Source organism: Apium graveolens, chromosome 1, assembly GCF_009905375.1.
Source record: "Apium graveolens cultivar Ventura chromosome 1, ASM990537v1, whole genome shotgun sequence".
In the NCBI taxonomy this organism is placed as follows: Eukaryota; Viridiplantae; Streptophyta; class Magnoliopsida; order Apiales; family Apiaceae; genus Apium; species Apium graveolens.
Genome location: NC_133647.1, coordinates 72717367 through 72736693, shown reverse-complemented (window position 1 = coordinate 72736693; position 19327 = coordinate 72717367). Strand labels below are relative to the sequence as shown.

The 19327-nt window shown below is 31.9% G+C and overlaps 1 protein-coding gene across 1 annotated transcript; it reads right to left on the bottom strand.

Moving 5' to 3' along the window:
* Positions 1–8585: 8585 nt before the first annotated feature.
* Positions 8586–17249, bottom strand: LOC141664287 (DNA excision repair protein ERCC-1). Its single transcript, XM_074470212.1, has 9 exons — positions 16881–17249; positions 16690–16804; positions 11125–11228; positions 10425–10524; positions 10212–10288; positions 9878–9977; positions 9650–9721; positions 9491–9559; positions 8586–9102 (listed from the first exon to the last, which is right to left on the bottom strand). Exons 1-9 carry the CDS (start codon positions 17090–17092, stop codon positions 8806–8808), a joined length of 1146 nt encoding a protein of 381 aa, XP_074326313.1. The 5' UTR covers positions 17093–17249; the 3' UTR covers positions 8586–8805.
* Positions 17250–19327: the final 2078 nt, after the last annotated feature.

Here is a 19327-nt window from a genome sequence, read left to right as displayed (position 1 = left end):
TGTACTTGGATCTGGATTTTAAAATTCAATATATACATCCATTTCTTCTCTTTCATACATCCAACTCAGTACATTTTTCTCTCATTTGCTTTTCATGTATATCATTGTATCTCTGTATATATTTGTGCATATATAATTTTTGAATAGTAAATGTGTAATCGCGATTTTTATTTGCAGGTTTTATGAAATATATTGTTGGTGACATGTTTAGATTTATTACAACGAAGCGTGGTATGTAATTTTGTGCATAAAGTTATCGTTCATTCATTTATTATATCATTTTTATGATTTTAGTTTGTTGTAATACAATGCTTTTGGTTAGAGTTGTGTCGATCATCATGTTCTTGAGGTATGTACGTTAAGTTTGAAAATTTGTTATCTATCTTTTATAGATTTTTTGTAATATGTGTTTTGATATAAATGCTTGGATGTAAGGTGTTTGATTATAGTCTGGAGAGAGCTTGATATTGTTTTTATGTATTTTATGTGCATTATTTGAGATAGATCATAACAATAACTTGAATATATAGTTTGGTAATTTTTTTCTAATTTATACTTTCGTTGATCGCTAATTGTACTTGCTACCAACTCTTATAACTTTCTCAATTACTTGAATATATTTATAATTTGATGATGTTATCACCCAAGAACACAATGATGATATCGATGCCTTGAAAGGTAGATGTGCTAAGACTCTTTTCTTTTTCTTGAATACATAGATTTGCTTGATATGTATTTCTCTTAACGTTAATCGGGCCATTTGGCTTTAGATTGGTATTTTGTGAAAATAACTCATCTATCTTGTGGATTTTTTTTTATCCTTTTGTTTGGAAATTGTTGTTATATACAATAAGCATACTACTAAATATAAAGAAGATGCTGAGAATGTTGCATAGTGCTTATACATCATCACCATGGCTTTACAGTTTGTTAGATTAGAGTTAGTTATAAGTTAGTAGAATTGTGATGTGCAGAAGCTTCTTAAGTTGTATATATAAACTCAGTAGAACTCTCTCTCATGTAACATTCTTGATCATTTCATGTTATACGATGTAGATTGTCATTCATCTTTTTCATTTCTTCTCTGCAACTTACACATTATACACACTTCACCTCTGAGTTTGAAAGTCACTTATTCTATTGGTCACAATTTTCTTAAAATGATTAATTTTGGATAAGAAAATTAATTCAATCATTGAACATAAATCTAAATTTTGTATTGTTGATTTCAAAAAAAAAATGTAAGAGGAATGACTGAATATAATATTATTGATTCAAGGTCTGAAGTTGTATATTTTGTTTTGAGAATCAAAAATTTCTATTAATGTTACTAATTTATCTAACTTATGTTACATCTTCAGGTTACCAGTTGTACCTAATCAATGGACATGTAACTTTAGTACCATTGTGATGGACATCTGCTCTTGATAAAAAATGAAGTTGAGTTCTTTTTTACTGAGGTCTTTGTAACCCGTTGAATTTTTATACTGATTGGAACAAGTGGGAATTTGAAAAGACTACTAAACAAATATTCTACAATTTATTAAATTTTAATGAACTTTTAAAATTTGAATTAAATACAATTCAATTGTTAATTTTTTATAATTTTTGAGTAATATTCATTTAAAAAAATCCAAATCAAGTACGCTTGTATGTTTGGTCACCCTCATTCACTCAAAGTTTAAAAGGGTGAAAAGAACAAAAATGCATCTCAAACTTTATGATTAGGGATGCATGGGTTAATACTTGAAATGGATGCACAAATTTAGAGTACATTTCTTCTACCATTTTCCTTTCCGTGTCCGTTTAACTTATTTTCTTTTCTTCCCAACATGTTTACTTTTACAATTCTTTAGTCATTTTTGTTTTGGGAACCCTCATCTATTTGCACACGCATACAATTTTATCCTTATTGAACATAAAAGTATATTTTAAATTAAATAAATAAATAAATATATATATAAAAGAATATTTTGATATCAATATAAATATAGAATGTGCACATATATATTTTGGATGTACACATATTTTCTTTTGATTTGGTGAATTGGAGAAAATAAATGAAGCCGTCAAGGTGATAATGTGCATTAAATTATTATGTTAAATTTGTATTAATAAAAAATAAATATATGTTGGTCCTTTCTTATTGTAAGTCTAAGTTAGTTGGTTGGATACTCATTATGTTAATTTCTTATTATCAAATTTTTTTTATAACTGCCAATTTAATTAACTTTTTAAAGAAAAATATGAATGAAAGATGCGATATATCTCTCCCTCCAAAATAACTATGCACTTTATTTGGTTTTGACACTTTAGTATATTTTTTTATTGAAAACATGGGATAAGTTGGTTCAAAGCATAGGGGATAATAGTACTACAAAAGTAAAAAAGAATAGTACTGAGAATGGGTCACTAAAAAAGCTCACCAGGGGAGTAAAAATTTTAAAAAATAAAGAGTTAAAAGTATGCCATTGTTAAGGAACAGGTTAGAGAAATCAGTCACTATAAAATTAAATAAATACAAAAGAAAAGTTCAGAATGTATCTAATTAAATTAATTAAAAATTTTCAAATTAAAAATTTTAGTTTAACTTATGTCGCATAATTACAAACTTTGAAGCGAACATGTTCTCATCTTATACAAAAATCTTATTACAATTTTCATAACAGTTTGTTCAAATGAATATTTTACAATATAAAGCTTACTAAATTAAATTTTAATTGAAAAAATTACTACAAATTAAGACGTTTAATTAAAGGTCGAAGTAACAAAAAGTTGACGAAAAATAATATTTATATTTTTTAACAATTAAACTATAAGATGAATTTTTTTACGACATTCCTAAACTAAAAGTTCAACAACACCAAGAAACTTTAAGAATAAAAATTAATAGTAATTATAATAAAATTTGTTATAAATTGATACATTTTTAAAATAAAGATGGAAATATCATCGTTAAAACTTAATAATCAAATTTTAAATCTTAATAATGTTAAAAAATACTATGAGCTGATATATTGCACAAAATCTATAGATTATTAAACACAACCCTGAAATTATTTCGAAATGAATGTATTTTTAGTTAAATTCTGATTAAATTAAAAATTATTACCATAGTAAAAGTTTAAGAAAGTAAGAGTTGATGTGTTGTAAAGACGGAGAAATCTCGGAACACAAATTAAATCTTAATTATAATAAAAATTATAATATATTATTTAAATAAAAATCGAAGTGACGATCTATGTCATGTAAATCAAATGTGGAATGTTTCTTTGACTTTTTGAAATATTCTTATCCAATTAACATTAGACGTGCCTTTAATTTAACAAGACATGATAATTGATCATCATAATCCACGTAAAACCACTCGTCATAGAAAAAAACAATAATAGCAATAGTAATGGAGCACATAAAGTACAAGTAAATTAGAACAGAGGAGACATCAAAAGGCATCTAAATCAATTACCGCGACAAACAAAATACTCTACATATAAACTCTCTAAAAGGTATGCGAGCGATTCAATTTTTTAAATATTAAAATTGTTTTTTATTTTTAATTTAGCGGTATATATTAATTATGTTATTTTCAATAAGTATAAATTATAGAACATGATATAGATATATTTATTAAATTATATTTGTTAATTTAAGGTAATTAAATTATTATAATATACTCAATTTTTTCCTCATGGAAATACTTGCGATTTTTTTATTATTAGATTTTTTTTAATGTGTACTTCCGATTGAAAGTATATACAAATTATGTTATTATTTTATACCATTTTTATGCCATAGCTTATGGGGCAATATTGACTAGTAAATGTATAAAGTTGCTGTCGGAGACTGGAGAGCTAAACGAAAACAATAATATAATGTATGAGTGGTAAAATTGCACTTGTTTGAATTTACAACACAACAATTGTAACTTAAAAGCAAAGGGGCAGGGTCTTTTCTTGTCGATCTTTTTATTGGCCCTTCTTAAGGCTCTTGTGCTAATGAATTATACAGCTTCTTGTCTTTGTCGGATGCTAATCCAGCTGAGCTCCATGCATCTTCCTGCTATAATAATACCTACTTCACCTGCCTGGCAGTCTGGCACCACTCCCAGACCTAACACACACATATGCTGTCCTCTCTGGGGTGTCCATTTTGAGTTTTTGTTTTGTTATTAGGAAATGCAATTTTCAGATCAATTTTTTTCAGAGCTTAAAAAATACGAAAACATAAAATTACCCTTGTATTATCATTCTTTCTTTCCCGTTATTCTGTATGCATGCAGGGGGCATATCTAACAAAAAATGGCTCTGAAAATAGCATTTCCCTACATTTATAATTAAAAAGTTACCAAAAATACTATTATTTCAAAATTTATTTATGATTTTACCATTTTCTAAAAATAATTATAAAAATACGGCTTACAACCAAATTAATTCTGAAAAAGTACCCAAAAAAGCATATCACTTTGCGCCGGAAGCTATTTTTTACTCTGGAATAACACTACCCATAATTTTTTAATTTAACAAACTTAATTTTGATGGATCAATTCAACTCGAATTATAGTCTGTTGAGCCAGTTGCATTTGCAGGAGTTCTGTTGCCTTACTAATCATCAGTATTCAAAAAATTACAGAATCGGCCGAGTACTCAATCTGAGTATTTGTTTTTAATCTCTCGTTCGATCCGATTCGCAAGTAATCGGGTTTAAAACTATTTTTTATTAAAAATCGATCAAAACTCGATTTTGATTTCGAATACTAGAGGTGAAATTCGATTTTGACTTTTTCATCTTTTTCTAAAAAAATTATCCTAAAAAATATCAAACTTAGAAATGTATATCTATATTTTTGTTTTATAAAATATTGACATTTATTAAAATGATACGTGAAATCTTATTAGAATATTTGTTTGATTAAACAAAATAATCAAACAAATAACCTCTACTTAAACTCTATTATTTATATTTCTAGCGTGGTATTAAATTATTAGTATAATTATAGATTTTTTATTTTTACTCGGTATAACTATATATATATAAGTTTTAATATACATACACAAAAATTAGAATAAATGAATTTAGTATATAAGTGATAAAATTAATAAAATATTAATACCCGATTAGTAATTCGAGTACTCATTCTGAATACTCATTTTTTCGAAAAAAAATCGATTGAACTGATTTCTGATTTTTATAATTTTACTCATCATATACTAAAGACAAAAGTTCCACAAATCTGTAATGATTTATTGCGGAAGCCACGTGTACTTCCGTAATAAATCATTGCGGAAGCTATTTCTTTCTTTAATTATTTTAAAATAAAATAAATATAGCATCATTGGAGTATATTTAAATTATGTTGTTATTACTAAATTATTCAACTATAATAATATTAAGTATTTCGTAAATTTAGTAAAAAATGTATCACTAAATAATAATTTTATAATTCAAATATAATAATATTCATTTCATATTTATTACTATTAGATTTCGAGAAACATGTATCCGAGAAGGTTTTTGATTCGTAAATTTATGACATCATGAGTTTATTTATCAAAAACCATATTGGCTACACGATTCTCAAAATAATATAATAGTTTTAATAATTAAATGAGTAATATTTTAAAAAAATAATAATATTGTACTATTTAAGAAAATATATTTGTACTAAATTTATAAAATATTTTTTGAAAGATATAAATGTGAACGTAAGAAGTCCACCTTGAAAATAATTTATTTATTATATTTGAATATATATATATATATATATATATATATATTCAAATCACCACCTTCGGCAATGAATCGGAAGGGTTGGTTGGCTCTCAAAAAATTCCAACCAATTATGATTGAGGATGAGGACCTTGTAATAAAACTGCACTAACAACTGATGTAAAATAGATATAAATAAGCAGAATGATGAAAATTTGAAATTAATTAACGCAAAATGTCCCACGTTAGTTGATATAAATTAATCTAAGGAATATGTATAACATATAATTGCAATACGCCAATACATATCTCTAAAATCTTATCTCAAAAGGTGGCCACCCGTGCGGGTCGTGCGGTCCGGGCCGGGTTTGTAGCGGATTAGAACCGGAAAAACTGAACACTGAACCGACACTTGAAGCGAGCGAATCGAGTCGGGCTGTGTTTGAACTTGCAGAAGGTAACTCGGATTCGACACTGGCAGGCATACGGGCTCGCGGGTTGGCGGGTTGGCACGCGGGTTTCGTTCATGTACAAGTTGTTATACTGTTTCGTTCATGTTTCAAGTTTTCAACCATACCAGTTACCATTATAAAATATATACATTGATAAATCCAACAACATCATGCACTTGCCTGTTCAACCATTTGTATATTCTCTGTAGAAAAGTTATTGCTAATTGTATTCTGATTTGTCCGGCTTATAATATTCAAATTGTATTCTGATTTAAATTCATGTATTGAAGATGTATAATAAATATTTTTCACTATTTAAAATTCGAAATTAGTATATCAATGTTTATTAAAATATAAACTCGTGGCACCTACAGAAATTTACAAAACGAATAAAATTAGTAAACGAATTTACCATCATCAATTAAAATTTAAAGTCAAATTACAAATCGAATAAAATTTGTAAACTGAAATTTACAAAAATGAATTTACAAAATAAATTCCTTTAATTCAACAATTAAAACGAATCAACAATATACTATAATAAATAATATACCGAATAAACCCAGAAGTCCAGAATAATACACAAATTAAACTATCCCCTTCTTCCTTCGTGCGGGCTGTGCGGGTTGCACTCTACGTGCAACTCGTGCGGACTTGGTTCGTGCGGGCTCGTGCGGTTCCGGGTTCTGAAATTAAAATTCGTATTCGGTTCACCTAATTTAGCGAGTTGGGCGGGTTTGAATCGGCCCGGTTCGGTCCGAATTTTTTACGATTTCCGTACGAACCGGTCCCGAATGAGCGGTTCAAACCCGCACATGTGGCCGGCTCTAGTTGTATGTATCGAATATATTTCTCAAGACAAGATATGGTGGTACATATCATTGATCGGAATGGAGTACTACTACTCTTCGGGGTTTATAATAACGATCCTACAAAGTATTGTAATTGAATACTGTTCTGTCTCCTTAAATTTTATATATTACTTTTTGACACGTTTTCAATATTCGTTTAAAACATAATTCTACAATTTTTTTTTTAAAAAAAATCCTGAATAAAAGTTTTTATATTTAAACTTATATTCAAAAAAAATATTATAAAAAAATATTATGAAACTATATTTTATAAAAGTCTCGAAATGCGTGCAAATAGGCATGTTCCGTATATACAAATTAAAAATTAATTACCCTATTAGAAATTAGAAGTAGAACTATAAGTTAAAAAATTATTAGCTTAAAAAGAAAACAAAGGGATCATTGATCAGCTGCAGAGTAATATATATATATATATATATATATATATATATGAAATTAATACTTGGTTTAAATATCTGGATACGATCCGGCAGCAGGCAGTAGTTGCGAGTATAAAAATACAGAAACAGCATATGCATGACATGAATACAGACAACTCCTATCCACATGATGTATAGTTCATTTTTCTAATTCATTTCAATCCCCTTAAATTCCGCTATTTTTTATGATTCATGTCTCCTCCTATTGTTTGATTCATTTCTTTTCAATAATTATGCAACATATCTTGACACGAAATCTGAAAATACAAACTGCGAAACATGGGCCATTAGCAAGAGGTAGTAGGCCAACTCCCAAACTACTGCAACTCCAGAAAATGAGATGTTAAAAAGAAGAAGAAGATGATATTAGCATTGGGATCAACAACTGACACTAGTCATTTTCTCCTTTGCTAAGGCTGCATTTTTCATGCTTTGTTCCCTCCTTTAGACCTACTTATTTTGCTTTAACTCCAGCACTTTTGTCTACTCAACCACCACCTGTTTGCTGTAATACCAGTCCTCATCTTTACATTTTTCAGACTCAAAGCAATAAACTTTATCTTTACTTCTATACTTCATATTCTTTTCACTTCCATTTTTTTAGTTGCTACCCCTGATTTTATCAGTATTGGAGCTTCTCTTATCTTTAATATTATGCAACTGCACTGCAGTACACACATATATAATGAATCATTCAAGAGATCACCTAATGTGTGTGGGTGTGTAATTTGAACACAGCAAAGTGACTTTGTTCTTTTGTATAAAGAACACATGGTTTCAAATAAATGGACCCACAATCTCTTTTATCAAACAATCCAAGAACTCAAGAGAAACCAAAAGCAAAAGTGAAAAAATAACACCTTACTGATATTTACCAATCAAATAAACATTTTGTAAGCAAAATATAGTAGACTCTCTGAATCTTTAGAATTATTGACTGATGTAAGCAATAATGCTTAAGCACATAAACTAATGACACTGAAGAAAAGTTCCTAGAATTATCAAAATGCAGGAGAACAGGTAAAAAAGGGAATATTGCACTTAATTTGCTTACTGGTCTTATCAAGACAAGTGAAGAGAGTATCTATCTGCTTGGCATTTGGCAAAATACATCTTTCAATAAGCATATCAACAAGTAGTCTAAATAGTTACACATTTCTTCATACCAGAAAAAAAAATGGATACGGAATGTTGAACAAATCTTAAACATTGCAAGAAGCAAAACACAGTAAATAAAGAAAAGGAAAGTCTTTACTGGCTTGATATACTAGCCCTTTAATCTGAAAATAAACATGCAATATCTCAAGAAAATTTATATCACCGTCGTGCATTTAAGTGTCTGTTCCAGAAATTAATTCATGAATCTGGAGAATCATCTACCGAATTATTATCTTTGGATACTGCTTTTTTCTTAAGCTGTGTTTTACTGTTCTCACCAACTTTGCCTGAATATTTTGCAAAAGCTTCCGACAACGCTGCTTTGACAGTTAGTTCAGGTTCTTTCTTCTCGCACTCGCTACCATCCTCCGTATCCTTCTCATTAATATTCCCTTCGGACACGGGGGCAGTCTTTGTTGGGGTTCCAAAGATAGTCGTTTTATGGGAAACAACACGCTTAAATGGTTCATGAAAAGTTTCATACAAGCGCTTTACCTGATTTATTTTCATTGTGATGAACAAAGATTAGTAACTGTAATTACTACCAATAGAACTCATAAAAAATATTCCATGATTGCTAATATCACTAAAACTGGGTTTAAATGCTCTTAAAAGGAAAGTACTGTTCATGCAATCATGCCAAATGAAAAAAAGTACAGTATTGATCTCTTCATTGTCCAACTCATAGTATAATATTTGGCATTTTTCTAAGATCCAGATATACTGGATTTACTCTTAACAGCAAATATAAATATCTAATCTGAGAGTATATCAAATGCATCAAGTTTAATTATTATCGCAGTCACCTATTAAAATGCTGCTTATGCCTCTGAAAAATTACGTGTTCAATGACCAAGAAGAGAATAAATACACGAAACGATACCTTACGTTCCCCTATTCCAGGACATCGACCTAAATCTTCCATGGATGCATCCATTATATGAGAAAGAGACTACAAAAGAACAGCTACTCATTTTTAGATTTTTTTCAAGATATAGAAAGGGCAAAAGTCATTTATTCAGAGTTTCAGATTCAGAGGTACCCCAAATGTAGAACCAAGAGTAACCACATCTGTCTTGTTGACATGGCGGATGCTTGTAAGAGAATGAGTCAACTGCAACCCAAAAAAAGAAAAGAATTATCCCTATTCGGAACTTATAAGCTTAGATGTTCAAAGCTACATTAAATCATTAAACTATGAATAAAGATCCCTAATTGACCTAGATATAAACGTTCGACGCTAAAATAAAAACCTGATAGATATAGATACCCGTGACATATAGTCTGTGTCCATTTGACCTTGAATGATATCTGCAGACTTATGTTGGTATACTTTCATAGTCTCCAAGTACCGGCCACATTCTTCCAAGCTACAACAGATTATGAAAAAGCTAAGAACCGCTTAGACTCATAAAGTTTTTGCAAAAGCCATGTTCGTAAAATGTGCCTATGCCTTGATTCACAAAAGCCATGTCAAAATATTTTCTCTTAGATGTGCAATGGTAAAAGCGACATATCAATATTACTGAGTGATTGGAAATTTTATATTCTTTTGATATATTAATCAGAACAGGCAGAAACAGAAACAGTCATGAGATAATTACCTCCAACCACACAGAAGGGTGCAGTCATGAAGCATAGATGTCTTGGTAATTTCAAGTAAAGGCTTAACCACATCTTCCTGGATCATGGATCAAACAACAAGAAAGAGAATCATAAATTCAGAAAAAGTATCCAAGGTATTGTAGAACTGAAATTATACTAATATAGTTATTTGGTACAGATAGAGATAAAAGTTAGATATTGAAGGAACTTACAACATCAATATGACAGAGAACAACTCGAAGCTTGAACTTCTTTTGCAATTCCCTAATTCGAAAATACAGGTAATCGGGATGAAGCAGATGATAGCGAACACTGCATCGGAAGAAATAATTGTTACAATTAGATTACCAGTCCATGTACTGCAGGCAGGCTAATCTACATATTTTTGCATATAATGCCTGTGTACATTGCGATAAGTGTTATATAAACAAGTCAGCAATAATTATTGATAGCCTGACTAGCTCCAACCTGGATAAAGTTTAACCAAATTAAGATTAATAAAATTCAATGAAAATTCTATGTGCTGAATATTCAGAAAGCACGGATACTAGACACTAAGATAAGCAATATTCTGTTTATACGATTACAAAAAATGGAAGATATAACAGGTAATAGATAAGATCTATTAAAACTTTGTTTTAAACTTTCTTACAACACCAAATTGAGCGAGACACAATACAACAATGTTATAGTCAAATGCCCCGATTTTCTAGTCAGCACAGTACTTATATATCAACTGCAAATAATTAACTTTCTTTTGCTTTTGCCACCTACCTAAACATTGTGTCAATCATAATGAAACATTACAAACTACAGCGAGGCTTTAAAAGGGTGATACATCTATGATCTATACTTATATACAGCAGCAGAAGTAAATCAGAAACACATTCTAGCAAGTACATATATACAAACCTAAGATATAGAGCGCACGTATCTTGCCCCAACAAATAATCGCAGACAATATCTGCAAACTCCCATCTCACGTTTCTTACATGTTTTAGCAAAGGATTTCCTTTCTGCAAGAGCAGTAAACATCAAGCATGTTAGTTAAGTGCTTTGCACACTGCACAATACATTTAAACCAGAAATACAATACATCTAAATAGAAGACAGGTTCTTGTAGAGATTATAATTGTGTTATACAATGTTTGGAAAACTTTTTGCTTTGTATAACAGGCGAATGCAGAGCTTACATCAAGCTGGAGTTTAATCTTCAAAGAGAGATACTCAAATGGGCTTTTGTTAGGACCTCTGTTGTCTCAATTTAATATCAGAAAATAAATTACAGCAGAGTACTAATTTGAAAAAGACTAGAATATCGACTAGTATATACAATTTTACTTTAAAACATACTACAATCAAATCTATTTCTAACTAATAAATAAAATAAAAACAAACTAATATTCTAATTCTTCGTTTGGCATAAAAAACAATAAAAAGTTAAAACCTAAAAGCCCTAACTGAACAAGAACCACAATGCACAACCAGAGAAATATCTCACTTAAAGTCTTCTAATAATTTTTTACTTCTAACGATATCTTTTACTGAAGACTGCAAACCGAAACTCTAAAATTTAACCAAAGTAAAATCATAATAATAAAGAAAGTAGTACATGAATGAAATAAAACCTTTTCCTTTTCAACTACTACAATCTCGATCGTTCCTAATTATCTATTTATTTTTTATTAGTCAAAAGTTAAAACAACTACAATCCACTTTGTTCCTATTAAATAGTAATAAATATATACCAATTATTTTATAGCAAGTGCGTGCTCCACTTCCTTGCTCTAAGCATGGCATGACAACAAACATTAAGTAGCGAATTTCCTTACTCTTATCCCAAAACAACTCAACTCAAATGACTACTCCAAACTGCTATGTAATGAGAAAACCTCAATGGAACCCTTGTATGACAATACCCTATTCTTTTCGAATTCTAAAACCTCATGAGCATGTACAAGAGATAAAACAAATATAAATCCATCAATTTCAAATAAATCTAATCTCTTATAACTCATGATGTTGTGGAATTCTAAAAGAATACGGTATTGTCGGACAAGGGTTCCGTTGAAGTTTTTTTTTCAATTACATAGCATTTGTGTCAGGCGAGTGCTATTCTAATAGTTGAGCAGAATGATTAATTGTGTAGTAGCAGTATGTGTGCTATAGTAATAGTATATGTCCCGTGTTAGTCCTGTGTTATGATCTATTCTGTGTTCAGTAGTGGTATAAGGGCATTATAGTCTTTAGACTTGTGTAAGGTACTGGCCTATATAAACCAGATTGCTGTGTTCTATTCTGTTATGTCGAATATGAGAGAAGGCATTTGCCACCCATCCCTCTCTCTCCACTCTTTCTCTCTCATGTAACTAACTTTCTCTCTCTAGATTCTTATCTTCCTCTGCAAGTTCTATCTCTCTCCTCTCTGATCTCTCTAATCTCTGTCTAATCTCTCTTTCTCTGCTACATTTCTCTTATATCTACTTGTTCTAATACTTGTATTAACAGAAAATACCAAAAATAGCAACAGATTAGGTCAGAAACATTCGTGTTCCTGACAAAGTGGTATCAAAACTCCTTTTTAAGATCAATCATTGCTTCAACAGTGCTGTGCTAGTACAGGCGAGTCGAACGTTTGCAAAATCTCAGTAATCACACCTATAGACTGGAAGTTATGGACAAATTGGTTCAGCACTCTGAGTGTTTGAGGAATTGCCTGAGAGAGACATGACTTATAACACTATAAGTAGTAATAAGCAAGCTGAGACTTCTGAACAAGGTTCATTAAGGACTGCACCTCAAGGAATTCAAAATTATATGGAAGGGACAGATGAAAGGTTTGGAATCAATGAGGTAAAAGTACAGGTCCTATGCAGTTTGTGGGAAAAAGAGCAGAGAAGGGATATAAGATCTTAATAGATGGTGGAAGTGCAGTTAACTTGGTTTCAAGTGAGCTTTGTAGGGAATTGGGTCTGACAATTCAACCTAGTGATCCAGTGGTGATGTCACTCCCCAATGGAACAGAATTCAGTAGTACCTCCATGTGTCCAGAAGTCCATTACAGCTTATGTTGCAGAATTGAAAGATTGGCATCTGATTTTAGGAGTGGAGTGGTTATCTCAGCTAGGGGATTTCAGGTGTAATTACCATGACAAGACAATGCAGTTTCGGTGGAGTGGAACCACTGTTCTTCTTTCACCAAACTCACAGATAGAACTAGAAGCTGGAGCTAGCTGTTCAGATTTCAGAAGTGGTTCCAAGATGGTTGAAACAGATAGAGGAAAGTTATGAAGATGATCTAGAAGTGCAAGATATTATTGCTGAAGTTACAGTTAACAAAGTTGGTCCAAAGTAATACTACATGAAACAGGGCCTGCTCATGTACAGAGTAAATGGGTGGTGGGTAAGAAGGGTGACCTGAGAAGACAAATCTTTGAAGAGCTACGTAGTCATAGCTTGGGAGGTCATTCTGGAGTGAGAGCTACCACCAAGAGGGTCTTAGAGTATTTCTACTGGCCTTCTATCAGGCAAAACATTGGTTGGTGGATTAGGGAATGTAGTGTGTGTCAACAAAGTAAAGGGGAACATGTGAAGTATCCAGGGCTTCTACAACCACTCAACATTCCTCAAGAACCTTGGAGGGAGATAGCTATAAACTTCATCACTGGACTACCCAAGTCCAAGGGAAATGAAGTTATTTGGGTTGTAATTGACAAGCTTAGCAGATATGGACACTTTGTAGGGTTACCTCACCCTATTTCTGCTAAGAGCTTGGCACAAGTATTCTTTGAGCTAATTATAGGTTACATGGTTTACCTGAGATCATTGTAAGTGACCAGGATAGCCTCTTTTTAAGAGAATTCTAGGAGAACCTATTCAAGCTATTTGGTACTAGATTGAATTTCAGTACAGCCTATCATCCACAATCTGATGGTAGTACTGAAAGAATAAATCAATGCTTGGAACAATATCTGAGAAACATTACCAGTGAGGTCCCAAAGAATTGGTCAGCTTGGTTATGATCAACTGAATGGTGGTATAATACTACCTTTCATACAACCTTGAACACTACATCCTATCAGATAGTCGATGGCACTAAGCCTAGGCACTTAGCTTGGCAGAATATAGCTCACACTAATATTAGCAGTTTGGAAGAGATGCTGGAAGGGAAGCACCAGCAATGGAGCAGACTCAGGGAACTGTTGGAGAATACTCAGATAAAGATGAAGGCAAATTTTGATGCAAAAAGATCGGAAAGAATGTTTCAGAAGGGAGATTGGGTATATCTCAAACTTCAACCCTATAGACAAGTGACTGTGGCTATAAGGAAGAATCTAAAACTAGCTGCTAAGTTTTAAGGACCTTATGAGATTCTGGGAAAAATAGGGTCACTTGCCTATAAGTTGGCCTTACCTGCTTCTTCAAGGGTGCATCCAATATTCCATGTCTCCCAATTAAAAAAAGCAATTAGTCAAAGCAAGGTGCAGAAACAACTCCACCAAGTAAATGATCGGGGCCCGTTTGATTTCGTACCATTGAGACAGCTAGATACTAGAAGCATTCTCAGGGATCATAAAATGGTTTATCAAAGGCCGGTTCAATGGAGAGGCTGCAGTGTTGATGAAGCTACTTGGGAGGATGAAGAATTACTATTTGCAATTTTCCTGATTTCTGCAACCAAGAGGACGGTTTAATTGAAGGAGGAGTTGTCAGGAGAGTGCTAGTCTAATAGTTGAGCAGAATGATTAATTGTGTAGTAGCAGTAGGTGTGCTATAGTAATAGTATATGTCCTATGTTAGTCCTGTGTTATGATCTATTCTGTGTTCAGTAGTGGTATAAGGGCATTATAGTCTTTAGACTTGTGTAAGGTACCAGCCTATATAAACCAGATTGCTGTGTTCTATTCTGTTATGTTAATTATGAGAAAAGGCATTTGCCACCCATCCCTCTCTCTCTACTCTTTCTCTCTCCTGTAACTAACTTTCTCTCTCTAGATTCGTATCTTCCTCTGCAAGTTCTATCTCTCTCCTCTCTGATCTCTCTAATCTCTGTCTAATCTCTCTTTCTCTGCTACATTTCTCTTATATCTACTTGTTCTAATACTTGTATTAACAGAAAATACCAAAAATAGCAACGAATTAGGTCAGAAACATACTTGTTCCTGACAATTTGTGAGTTGTTTTGTAATAAGAGCCAAATTAAAATCATAAGAACAGATATAAATAGATGATCCTTAATCAAATACAAAAGAGTACATATGGTTAATCTCAGTTTTTGGTGTTATTAACTCTTTATCTTATCCTAAAACACCTCAAATAACAGGACTGCTCCTAACTACTATGTAATAATAATAATAATAATAATAAAGCCTCAGTAGTACTGGTCTAACAATGCCCTTTTCTTTTACGATTGCACAACCTCATGGGCGTTTCACATGTATAAGAGATTATCTATATATTTGGTTTCACATCTTTTTCAATGAATGTTGCATCCTTGTTACAAGCTTTCCTATGTTTGGTCTGCCTTTTTGGTTTTACTTACCATCTCGTGATTCAAAACAGTCTGATACAGTTTGTATTATCTGTGACTAACCATACATATACAATATGTAAATGTCATCAGATGATCCAATGAAGATGATGTCCGATCGAATAATTCTAGTTCTGTTCTCGATTCTATAAGCAAATGTCCACTATTGAAGGTCAGGCTACATGTTCCACCACACACAAAACCCCATGTACAATAATGCAGTTCTCATTCAATCATCTACATCATGCTTTCTTTCTATTCATACCTTTTTGACTCTTCACTCTTTTTAGCCTTCAAAAGGTTCATCCAGTAATGCCTTTGTAGTCTTCTAAGTCATTTCGATGCTAAAATTTCTAAGAGATATTCAATATAGTTTTCCATAATGCAGTCCTAGAAGAAATGCAAGATATAAAAACTGAAGTCTCTATTTCATTAACCAGTTATCATAAGATCACTACACCTCATTTGGTTTTGTATAGGAGTCCCCAATATCCCCCAGCCATTTAAGGGTGCTGCATAACTAAGATCCTTTCATCATCTATCTTACTCTGACATAACAGTAATTAATGCTGTTTCATGAACACTTCCTCCCCTCCTGTTCTATTACAACCGAATGCATAGACTTTAAAGAGTTGTTGCCCGAAAAAAGCAATTACAAGATCTCCATAGAAAAAGTTAAGTTCTTTAACCGATTGTTAGAAAAAACTTACTTCCATTACAACCAACAGAGCACATTGACCCAAATTCAACTAATACCATTATAGAATATCCAAAGATTAGAAGTAAATAAACAAGTCAAGTAAAATTTGCACAACACAATTATCAAATTATACTATATCCAAATAGAAAAGCTCCCAACTTGATTAAAAAAAAAAAAGAAAGAACGTGCAAACAGTTGATAAAATTCAATAAAAAAGAACAAATTAGGCACAAGCAGAAACACTAACCTGTCTATGGCTCACAAGAATCGCATTACGACTATTCCCATGTGGCCTTACATAGGTTGAACCCGACGAAGAAGCACCAGCACCAGAAGCAGGAGCTTCCACATTAATCCCCCCACTAAAAAAAATCAAAAATAAAAACCCATATACTTATTATTAAAAAAATAATAATAATAAGTATATGTTAATGGAACCTGGAAGGAGCAGGAGTGGAAGGTGCAGGTGGTGGAGGAGGTGGGGGAGAGTAGAGGTCGGAGTTCTTGATAAAGTTGAAAGCTTGAGAGAAGGAAGAGGAAGGTTGTAACAGGGACGGCGTCGTTTTGGGGTTGGAATTAATACTACTACTCACTTCTTGGTAGGATGGTATTTCAATTACAAACGGTTTCTTGGTGTTTTGGTTCTCCATCGCCCCCTCCTCCTTTTTTGTTCTCAGGGGATTTCAGAGCAGCTCCTCTCTTCACAATTATCGGAATCAGATCAAAGTATTTTATCACAAATTGGAGATTGGTCCCGTTAATTGGTAGGAATAAAAATCGAATATGTTTCATATAAATAGAGCCGGAAACGAAGTTCGCCGAGGAGAGCCGAGCATACCGAGTTTAAAAATCGAGCCAAAAAATCGAGTTTAAAAATCGAGCCAAAAAAAATGTTCACAAATGAGCCGAGTCGAACCTATCCGAACACGAGTTTACTCACGAACAACCGAGTCGAACTGAACTCGAGCCGAGTCGAGTTGTCCACTAATAGTTCACATATATTTTTTAATCGACCAACCTTAAGGTATAATTTATAATTTTATAAGTTATATGGAGATCAAATACTACTTTCATCTTACAATTATATACGCACACTCTAGACCTGTTTCTTAATTCATATAATTTTATCAATTTATTTCACAAGTCGAGCTTTAAGAACAAAATCATTTTTATTTTAAATTATTGAAACATTCATAACTTTAGAAGTCGTACATTATTTTTAAATTGTTGATATATGAGTTATATGATGTAATTCATGTTGATTAAGTTTTAACATTACATATTTTGATGTATCATTATTTATAACACACATTTACGTACATACACAAGCTGAGGTTCGTTGCTGAAAACACACTATTCATTCTTTTGAGTGAGGGTAAAACTGCGTACATTATAGCGTCCCAAGACATTGTTTTATATGATATCTACTGAATTTGTCTGATTGATTGATTATACTTATATTAATAATTTATAAATCGCCACGCACAAGTATGAAGCTAGTATAATATAGTAAAAATAAATAATCTGTTAATGGATTTAAATGTTAGGGGTTATACTGAACTATTCGTTTGAAGTATATAATAATCTTTTGAGAATCTTCAATGCATATTTTTGCATTGTCTATATATTATATATTGTAGATAATCTAGTATCAAATGAGATTGCAGAAGATTAGATTGTCAGACACCTTATATAATATAGTAAAGGTTCACAATCTAAGTGGTGTTAGGCAAACCACTGGAACGACTGAAGTATTATTTAAAAATAGTTTATCTTAACTATTGAATAATGCTTATGTATATTGAACGGGATCAAGATAGTAGAATAGTTCTTTTATTCTTACAATAAAGAAGAACTAAGATTCTACGATATTAGTATTGCTTAGGTTCTTAATCCGGATATAGTGATTGACACTTGAATTTAATGCACATGCCTTCATTCATACATTAAGTAAATTATTTTAAATTATGAATTTATGTATTGGGCAATGACATTATATATAGAGTGGGATATTGACTATAAAAGGAAACCATGTCCGAAGAATAGTTTCGGGTGATGATGTCCTCTTGAAAGCTCATAAAGGTAATTGTGCTTTAGTCCTGCATGCAGATTTGTTCTTGCACAATTATAAGGTTGAGTGGATGATCAAGGATAAAAGATATTGATTAAATTAATTGTCAGAAATTAATTTAATTAATGGACATGCGATATCTTAAACATGGGGAATTTAACAAACAAATAATATGGGAGCTGAATTAAATAATTAATTTACGGAATTAGGGAAGGTAATACAAATATTAATTCTTTAGTGGATTGAATTAATATTTAATGACATTGGGCTTGGCCCGGAATGTCATTGGGAGGTCCGACCTAATTATCCATGATCCCTACTGTAGCCTATAAATATTCTAATTCTCCTGAAGCAAAAAGTGCGGTGTGCGTGCATGTGTGTGCAAGAATATAGAAAATAACATCCTAGGATTTGAGAGAGGCAAACGTTTTTCTCAAGGAGCCAGCTAGGGTTTTGGATTTCCGGAGCTATCATGAGAGGTAAACCTTGGGAGATCGAAGCCCACACTTCGTCCAAGGAGAATCGATGAATACAGTAGAAGACGTGGATTTGAATCGCTTACGCCGTAATGATTAAGGTTAACGTTCTGTTCGAACCCTCTATAATAAATTCATATCGTAAAACGCAGGGCCGAGATCTGTTGTCCCAACAATTGGCATCAGAGCCTGGTTCTAGGGTCTGCGTTTTATGATATGAAGTCCATGTCATAATTATATATATATGTATATAGTGGTATGCTTGTATTGATTCTGTGATGCAGGTTCTTATTAACTATTATGACCATATTTTAATTATGGTTAAGATCCCACGTGGT

Excerpts from the sequence above, each read along its gene's own strand:
- LOC141664287 (XM_074470212.1), bottom strand. The coding sequence starts at position 17,092 with ATGGAGAACCAAAACACCAAGAAACCGTTTGTAATTGAAATACCATCC. Across the intron at positions 16,805-16,880 it reads TCCACTCCTGCTCCTTCCAG|TGGGGGGATTAATGTGGAAG; the intron begins GTTCCATTAACA and ends GATTTTTTTTAG. Across the intron at positions 10,525-11,124 it reads ACGTGCGCTCTATATCTTAG|TGTTCGCTATCATCTGCTTC; the intron begins GTTTGTATATAT and ends CTTCCGATGCAG.